This window comes from Manacus vitellinus, unplaced genomic scaffold, assembly GCF_001715985.3.
Source record: "Manacus vitellinus isolate BGI_N305 unplaced genomic scaffold, ASM171598v3 scaffold_87_pilon, whole genome shotgun sequence".
Classification (NCBI taxonomy): Eukaryota; Metazoa; Chordata; class Aves; order Passeriformes; family Pipridae; genus Manacus; species Manacus vitellinus.
Window position 1 is genome coordinate 580,190 of NW_021940854.1, and position 9,412 is coordinate 589,601.

The window sequence follows — 9,412 nt, forward strand, 5'->3', positions numbered from 1 at the left end:
TGGTGGCCGAGGGGGGGATGTAGCTCTGCGAGCGCCGCAGCAGCGGGTGGGCAGCCCCCACCTCACTGCCCTCCCCTCCGTCCCCACCGTTCTGTGAGCAGAGAGAACAGAGTCACTGGGAGCAGGGAGGGGAATTCCCTGCTGGAATGCAGGACACCCAGCTGCAGGGAAAAGCCACCTGATGCAATATGTGAGCCAAGGGCTACCGGCGGCACTGGACACTGGCAGGGAATGAGCCAGAGTCCAGAGCTGATGTTCTCTCACTGCAGGCAGCTTTCCAGGCTGCTGCCTTGGTACTCTTCACCCTTTTGGCACCCACATGTTAAAAAAATCAGAAAGGCTACAGAAAAGCAAGAGAAAAATCTCTTGAAGCGGGGGAGTTAAGGGAGCTCATCTGTCTGGCTCATCACACACTGAGAGGTGACTCAACTGCACCACTGCAGGTACGAGGAGAACAAGAGCCACCAGACAAACCCAAGTTAGAAAGCAGGGATGTTTTCCAGCAGAAGAAGGCAATATATCATGGGAATAAACTGCTCAGGAAAGCCATACAGTCTCTGCTCCACATTTTCAGAGCCAAATTCTCCCAAAGACACTGGGGTGCTTGGAGTCGAGGAAGAGAAGCTGTGACTTCTCTGGCCCCAAGCTGTCTCTCCTCAAGTGCAACACTCACTGCTACAGGCATGGAGGGGCTGTGGTTGTGGCCGTGTGCCCAGCACTCACCCCTGGCTCCCCCCAGCACGTCCCAGAGCACCCCAAGGGGTGGACCCTGCCCCGCTGCCAGCATCGCCCCGCCAGCGCCCTCCCTTCCCCCCAGCAGCCAAGAGGATGGTTGAGATGAAACATCTGCTGCACTCAGCTCCTTCCCCGTCCCTCCAACCCCTTCCTCCCGCTGGGCTGAGGTTTGAGCATTGCCATGGCAGCGGGGTGGCCCTGGCTGCCACCAGCCTTATATGGCCCCGTGCCGGTGCGACTGCCGGTGCGGTTAAGCCGACGGCCTGCCTGCCCTGTGCCTTCCAGCACCTTCCAGAGCTGCTTCAGCATCCCCAGGACAGACAAGCAACCTTTTGGTTGGCCCTAAAGTGCTGCCAGCCCCTGGGGAGAGCAGCGGAGCAGAGCTCCAGCCCTGCTGGGACGGGGACACCACCTGTGCCCCTCGCCTGGGGCTGTGCCAGCTCTGCTGGGTGTTACACAGGTGGTGTCCAAGCCAGAGGTGAGGACACTCCTGCCACAGGGAGGGTCACAGCCTGGAGCTGGGGTGATGCTGCTGGCCAGCCTGGGGGTGCAGCCAGAGTGTGGGGCTCCCCCCTGCAGCCCCAGAGCAGCACCAGCCAGGAAACCACAGACGCACCCAGGAAGCTGCAGCAGAGGAATGGCCATTTCACACAGAAAGAGGTAGCAAGAGCACAGAAACGTTCTGGCAGCTGATGCTCCACCTCCAAAAAACCCCTGTGCACCCCACTGCCCCCTGCACACCTCCACAACCCTGCTGAACCCTGCGGCCAGGGACGTGTTAAAAGCAGAAACCACTGCAATGATCTAATTGTCTGCTCTATTTTTAGTGCTGCCACTGATCCGGGCTGAAGTGAGACCCGGAGCTGGACGAGTGCCCAAAGGTGGGCGATGCCAACGGCCACGTGCACCCCCAGCCGTGTGCCAGGGAAGGGGGTGCAGAGCCACAGCAAGCAGGGCCAGCCTCCCCCCCCAGGACAGGCCAGTCCCTCTGCCCTGGGCACCTGGAGGCAGGATTTGGACCCAGGACGAGGGGGTGGATGGCGATGGCCAGGAAGCCGAGCGGATTTGAGGCTTCCTCCTCCTCCTCACACCCCTCATCTCATCACACCTCAGAGCAAGACAAAGCAGAGGTGTCACAGGGTGCTCGGAGCAGCCCTTTATACCCGCAGTGGGACAGGTACCACGCTGGTTTCCAGAAACATAAGTGCATACCAGCTCACCTGGTTGATGGAGATGGGCGTGTGGACCACCACCCCCCCCACAATCTCTGTTTTGTAGGCCACCTGGGGCTTCCTCTCCTGGGCCTGGGGGACCACCGGGGGCTTCGCAATCTCCGTGGCTGGTGGGACACTGCCGCTCCTTATGGCACCTGTGGGGAGAACAAAGGGATGAAGGGCAAGGGTGCAACCGCAGTCAAAGGCTCTTTTAGAGTGGGCAGCCGACGCTTTCACTGGGCCCCTGTCTCTGTCTAATGCAGAAACATCCCTTCAAAAAATAACACCTGAACAAGCACCCCAGTTAGGAAGGGTGTGGGCCCCCCTGGGCGGCTTGCAGGAGGCACCCAGATGGGAGATGAGAGGTGCTGAATGATTAAGCACCATCTCAGAGGCGCCTGCGATTCGCCTCTGCACCTCAGTGCCTTTGTGGGACACTTGCTCCTTTAATTGTCCCCGCTCCACTTACAGCCAGGCTTAATGAGGAGCTGGGTCTGGCTAACGAGGCTGAGCTGCACGTCCACAGCCGACAGCCGGGCGCTGCTGAGCCCCCCAGCCTGGCTGTGACCCTGCTGAGAGCAGCCCCACACCCCTGGGCACAGGCTGTGCTGCGGGGACCCGGCTCCCAGCACTGGCATCTTCCCTTTCCCCCTCCCAGCTCCTTCCCTCTGGCACCTGGCTCTGGACAAAAAGGCGTGTTTCCAACTTTCCCTTCCCGAGCCTGCACTTCCACTTCCTTACTGCCATTAGTGGGGTCCCTGGCTCCAAGCCACCCTCCTGCTTTCCCCCCAAAGCAGGGCAGAGTGGCAGCGTCACCCACATCCCAGTAGCCCTGAGTTTCCCAGCCAGCCTGTGACAACTCCTCCCTGCAGGGCTGGAAGAGCCGGTCGGCCAGCTGGGACACAGCCAGAGTCGGGAAGGGCTGGCCAACACCAGGGTATGGAAATCACCACAGTTTCTTGCAGAGGCAGAAGATGTATCTCATCTTCCCATCACCCCAGGTCCCACCTCTGCCAGCCTGGCAGACCCTCCACCCCCTCCAGGCAGCAACCCCTGAGGAAACTACACTGATGGTAGAGCCAGACACACAGCCTGGGCAGGCTCTGGTTACAGCTCTACCCAGCTCTGGAGGTGAAGGTCGTGGCCAATATCACCTGGACCCAGAAAGAGAAGGCACAAGCCACAGCCCCTGCAGTCTGGTGGCTGCAGGCACAGAGGTCTTTGCAGACAAAAAAAAGAAAATACAAGCCAGGTCTGATCTTGCAGGTGAGTTTGCCACAGAGGCTACAACATGGCACTCCAGGGATTTTAAAGAAAAATCTCATCTGATAGGCCCCAAACCTAAGCTGTTTACCGTGATTTTTCCTTGCCCTTGGTTTACACACCACAAACAACACGCATCAGTGCACCATCTAGCAGAACTCTGCTCGCATTAAGCATTGGCCCCACTGCTCACTGCAGCTCAGCAGAAACCCCCAACCCCTTCCCAGGGACCCCCCCATCCAGGTGCAGGGAGAAGTCATCCTGGAGCTCCCAACCCTGAGCCCCTGGAGCGGGCACTGCCAGCTGAGCATCACCCCCAGCCCTTGGAGGAGGCTCCCGTTCAGAGTGCAGCACATCCCCCATCACCGGGAGCCCCGGCAGCTGCAGAGCACAGACTGCACAGACTGCACAGGCTCTGCACAGGCTCTGAGAGCTGCTGGGTCAGTGACCATCAGTGCACGGCTCCCTGAGCACAGCAGCAGACGAGAGGAGATGGCAGATGAACCCCGCTGGATGCAGCACAGCCCGCCCCGCCGCTCCCCACAGCGCAGGGCACTCGCTGCGCCCCGCCACGAGACCCGGCATCCCAGGAAGAATAAAAATGGAGTAAATAAGTTATTGAAGCACAAGAGAGACGCCCTTTGACAGCCACAGTGAGGAGCTGGCTGGGCTGGATCCCAGTCAGCAGGAGCAACAGGAGGGAGAGGGCCCTGGAGCAGGCGGGGATGGGGACAGCTCCAAGACTGGAACCTTCCTGGGGCGCAGCCGCCGTCCCCCACAGCTGGGCTGGGAGGGTGAAGAAAGACACACCCAGTAAATCCCAACCAGGAGGATCCCTGGGGATGGTGGAGGCAGCATCTGAGAAGAGCATTAAGTGACCTACCGTGATCTTACTGGCCCGGTTCAGCGCCTCCACCCAGTCCTGCAGATCCTTCTGATCGCTGGCTTGCAAGAAATAGCGCTGGGATAGAGCGTTGATAACTGCCAGGGAAGGGAAGGACAGGGACAGTTGGCAGCAGCCAGGAGGGCTCACGGCCCATGCCACAGTCTCTCGTGGCAGGGTGTCCCCTCACAGAGCCCACCAGGGTCCCCCTCAACTCACCAAAGCAGAACGGAGTTTTCGGCTTCTGTTTCGGGGTGGCGACGCTGACCTGTGACAGAGCAAATCGGGGACAAAATTAGAGATAACAGCCCATGTTCATGGGGGGCAAGAGAGCTGGAACTTTCCACCCACCCACCCCGCTGCGTGCCACTGCCGGGCACTGCGCCCAGCCTGGGCTCTGCCCCCCTGGGCAGGACCCCCTGTGCCCCCTGACCCATGAGGTGCAGCACAGCTGTGCCAGCTGTTGGGAGCTGGCCCGTGTCAGAGTAACAGCGAGCACAGGCAGCAGCGGGCGCAGGGTCCCAGGGGAAGGTCAGCACGGAGCCAGGACTTTCATCCCCCACGTCCCCCCCGGCACCGGCAGCGCTGCACAGCAGAGCACAGAGAGCTTTCAAAGGCCCCGGAAACATGAGTTCTTCTGGACTAACACAGTTGCTCTTGTCAGCAATTAAGAAAATTGAGGGAAAATAGCAGTGGTTTCTGCCTAAAGAGTAGGAATCATTTATATAAGAATAATATTCCTTGGGGCTCCAAGCACAGCATTCATGGAGTATTTATTCTGACAGCCCTCCTCCATCAGAGCCAGTCCATAATGCTTTAAATATGTTTTCTCAAGCAAACCTCCATTTTTCTGGTATATTTACTGTTGGTAGTTCCAGCTGCTGGCAGAACCCAACCACGCAGCTTGTGACCAAATGCTGTCCTGCAGCAATTTTCATTTAAACTAAAACCTATATAATTTGTAAGTGAGGCTCTTTCCGAAATGGGGAAGGCTCAGCCTCCCGGCGTTGCTTCATCTGTGCTTAATTTATAAATCATGATTCAGCAAGAACAGAGAGATCTGTCCAATTCTTTATCCGGCTCCAGGATAAAGCCGAGCTGAGCCCGGCGTGGCAGCCACGAGCCCCCCACTGCCCCCACAGCGGCCGAGGGGCCACTTGCAGGAGGAGGACAGTGCAAGCTCCACTCTCTGCACTCGCAGCCACGGCTCCACGTGTCTCACTCACTGGTCCTGCAACAGTTGTCACTTATTGCACTATTTCTGCCTTCTCCTGGAGGCCGAATAACACTGTTAAGACACACAAAAGTGAGTTTCCAGAAGGTCTTGTCCTTCAGAGCGCTGCCCTCTGAGCACAGGGGAGAGCTCCTGGTGCACCACGGAGCCGACTGCCAGCTCCATGTCCAGCTCATGCCGACGCCATGCTCCTGTCCCCACTTGTCCCTGGCTGCCCCATGTCCTTCCTCTTCCTCCTGCAACCCGACCTCGCATCCTGTCCCACGCTAGTCCACGGTTGAAGGTGAACACGGTCCCAGTGCTGGGATCCCTGTGCTGTGGAGACTCCCTGCTTCCCACAGCCCTGCACAGGCTCCATCCCAGGGAGCTTGTCACGAGCTCAGGCAGGACCAGGACCTGGCCCCGGGTGCTTCCAGGGCAAGCCATCGCCTCTCCTGGGAACGCCGCGTGGATAAGGGGATAAGAGGGAGCATTCACCTTTCCCTCCGCCCCACCCCGACATTACCTTGGAGATATAGGTCAGCTGCAGAGATCCCACAGCACCCGCTCCGATGGCCAGGTTCTGCAACACAGGAATGAGCAATGGGAGGTAAATGACAGGGAGGAGGCGGCAGGGGCGAGCCAGGCTCTCGTTTGTGTCCTCGGGGTCAGGCAGCAGCCTCGGCCGCTTCCCTCCCTGTGCCCTGGTTCAGCTCAGACCCCCCAGCAGCAGGACCAGCCCTGCTGTGCTGCACCCCAGTGCTGTCCCCACCTCGGCACAGTCCTGGAAACCACAGAGGTCACAGAGGGGCTGGAGCCTGGTCATGGCCACACTCAGCCACAGGACACCCCAACAGACAGCACACACTGCAGGCAGTGACCTTCAGGGACCTGGGGGAGATGCCTCTACCAGGGAGGCCAGGATGTGCCTACAGACTCACTGACAACTTCCACAGACGTGCCCAGCACATGAGCCTACCTGAGGGTTGTCCATGTACCACAGGAGGTGGTTGGCCTGGGTGTCCAGGATAAAATACCTCCGCAGAAACTTGCCACAGGTCTCATTTTCTTCAATGTCCAGGAACCCGCAGATACGGTTCTGTCGGTCCAGGTACGGCATGCCGGGTTCCTTCTGGCATCACCCTGCGGAGCGAGGACAGGCAGGGAGAGGTGGGTGCTCTGCTCCCACAGCCCCAGCTTTCCAGGGAGCTGCTCCCACACTCAGAGCCATCCCAACCCCTTGGAGCCAGATGTGCCAGGATGCCAGCGCAGTCACTCAGCCACATCTGAGCTCACCAGAGGGAGAGGAAAGGGATAACCTACCAACCCATCACTCAGCCCCAAGAGCCACCAACCCCCAGGACAGAGGACAAAGTAGCCACAAAGGATCTGACGTGAGACACCAGATCCCTGGGAACTGTGGCAAAAAGTAATCCCGAAGCAGACTGTGCGCTAGAGAGAGCCCGAGCACACTCCCAGGAAATGGGAAACAATCTGCAACTCCAGCAGAAAATCTGTGCAGGCAGGATGCCGAGTCAGCAGGGCAAACAATGACCCATCACAGCGGGGCCACACCGTGCCCCCAGGTCTGCCACGGGCATGGGCCCTCCCTGGCACTGTCCCCTCCCTGGCACTGTCCCCTCCCTGGCACTGTCCCCCAGCCAGGGGGGTCTCCCCCGAGCCTCCCCCTGGGCTGCAGCAGGAACACCTGTTCACTTCTATTCACTTCCAGCCCCACGCAGGGATTGGAAGTGGCACTGAGAGCCACGGGTGGGTGGGCAGGACACGTCCCAGCGCCCGGGCAGAGCCCCCCATCCACGGGGCAGGGTGGAGGGAAGGGCTGGGGGCGGCCGTTACCCAGAGGATGAGAGCGAAGCCGGTGTGGTTTGTCTGGCAGGAGAGGGGTGATCACGCAGGTGCCAGAAGCGGAGCCACACAAATAAAAGATCTCATGCAGAAAAGGAGGAAATACTATTTTTGAGCTGCAGTGGAGTGGGGCCCGAGGAGGCAAGGGTTGTGCAAGAGCTGGGGTGCAGCTGCAAAGGTAGAGGAGGCAGAACACAAGTCAACCTGCTGTCAGGACCTCAGTTCATCACCAGTGTTCCAGAGATGGGTATTGGGGCTTGGCTCAAGGGGAACTGTGCTGCTGCAGGGGGAGAGGTTGGTTTAGCCCAGCACGGGTGCCCCAGTGCGAAGGTTTATGTGGGGCACTTCGTGTCTCACTGCTTTTTTGTGGGGTTATTTTTGTGGTGGGGAAGCACGTGGAAAGCCAGTTGCCGGGTGCCTTCAACCACACCAACACATTCAGAGCAAGCCTCATAAACTCTCTCTTCCTTCTGCTGATAATAAAAGTCCAGACATTTCTGCTTAGGAGAGGGATGAGGATAAGCAGAGTGTGGCACAGGCAGTGCAGGGATGAGCCCTGAGCCCCCAGCCCCATGGGACCCCTGATGGGACCCCCTAGGTCCCTCCCCTGCCATCCTTCATTACCACAGGCTCGTCTGGGACCCCACAAAACAGCTCAGCCCTTCTGTGCACACTGACCTCAGGTTGCACTTGAATGTGCACAAACCTCTGGGCAGAGGAGACAGGGACTGCCCTACACTCAGCCCCCAGCCTGCCCCTCACATCCCACAGGACACAACTGGTCTGTGTTCTTGGGGCCACCGAGAACTTCACTTTTCCATAGGAAAAGGATAAAACTAGCATTTCCAGCTCTGCTAACACATCAGTCCCTCTGCTCAGGAGGGCCAGAACTCCAGGAGGGCCATAAAATGCTCAGTTCTCACCAACATTGACTATTTATACAGCACTTTGTAAATTCCAACTCATAAATAATAAATATTTCTATGTGAAACCCAAACAGAAAAGGAGCATCATTTAAAAGTGTGGATGAGCCCCTGAAGGCGTCAGAGTGAGGAGGAGCTTCAGCTTCTGAGGACATCCCATATGGAAACATGATGGACATAACACTGGCACTGGGGGCAACGATTTATGGATGATGCTCACCCTGATTCACAGAGGCTGATCTGCCACCCAACAACGACAAACTTTCTGAGCATTACATGGAATCCAACCCTCAGGAGCTCATTACCAGATCCTGCTTAGGAATGCATGCCATCTCCTAGTGAAGCACATCAGAGGGTGTGCACTACCAGGACTCCTTCCTACCTCTGAAGCAACCAACTTTCGAGCTTTTTCAGTCCTAATGTCCCAATAAAAAAGACACCCCTTTCCTGACGCAGTGAACAAGATGGCAAATAGTTAGTCTGTAGAAGTTTACAGCAAAACACTCTGGGGATGTGCTTCCCAGGGAGAGGCAGGAGGAGCAGGGCACAGTCCACACAGCACCCAAGTCCCCTCTGCGGCCACGGGTGGCTCAGAGGCCTCGTGTGCAGCCACACAGCCAGACTTTCCGGGAAGAAGCCCAGGACACCAGGACTCCACCACACCGTCACGGCTGCTCGTGCCCTGCTCTGTCCTGCTCCCAGCACAGCTGCAGCCACAGGAGTGACCCAGGGACACTCTGCTGCAGGAAAACCCGAGGCAACGGGAGACCCGACATTTGGAGCATCACAGCTGCGCTGCCAGAGCCATCTCCCCGGCACTTCACTCCACAGCACCCATCACACCTGAGGGCAGCCACTGCATCCTCCTCCTCCTCCTCCTCCTCTCTCGCGCCTGTCTGCCCGAGCTGCCCTGGTAGCGGCTGGGGTGCAGGAGGACCCCCCGTTTCGGAGGGCTGGGAGCTGCGATGCCCGGTGCCCCACTGCCCCACGAGCTGAGCCGCAGCCGCGGCAGCTCCACTTCCTCCGACTGCTCTTGCAGAGCAGCTCCAAGAGCTCGCGCGGCGACGTCTGTCCCGACCCGCGAGACGGACGGGGCAGGCAGAGCCCAGCAGCTCGCTCCTGCTAATTCCAGACGTTTGCCTTAATGGAATGATTAACCTGTTGGGAGCAGGCTGGGAGCAGCCAGGATACAGCTCTTTATCTGGCCACGAAGAGTCGGGGAGCAGAGCAAATAGCTGCAGATCCCTGATCCCCGCCGCACGTTTGCTTCCAACCCCACAGACTCTCGGCGGCGATGGTGCCCACAGTACTCCCG

The 9,412-nt window shown here is 58.7% G+C and overlaps 1 protein-coding gene across 1 annotated transcript in view; it reads right to left on the bottom strand.

The window, feature by feature from the left end:
- The window catches only part of PLEKHA2 (pleckstrin homology domain containing A2), an 8,640-nt gene extending 2,204 nt beyond the window's left edge, over positions 1-6,436 (bottom strand). Inside the window, exons 1-7 of the mRNA XM_029965006.1 lie at positions 6,288-6,436; positions 5,835-5,891; positions 4,315-4,363; positions 4,096-4,193; positions 3,001-3,011; positions 1,956-2,091; positions 8-91 (exon numbers count right to left, since the gene is read on the bottom strand). Coding sequence (XP_029820866.1) covers positions 8-91; positions 1,956-2,091; positions 3,001-3,011; positions 4,096-4,193; positions 4,315-4,363; positions 5,835-5,891; positions 6,288-6,428 — 576 coding nt within the window. The 5' untranslated portion in view covers positions 6,429-6,436. The remainder of the gene's footprint in view (positions 1-7; positions 92-1,955; positions 2,092-3,000; positions 3,012-4,095; positions 4,194-4,314; positions 4,364-5,834; positions 5,892-6,287) is intronic.
- Between the last annotated feature and the right edge of the window lie 2,976 nt (positions 6,437-9,412).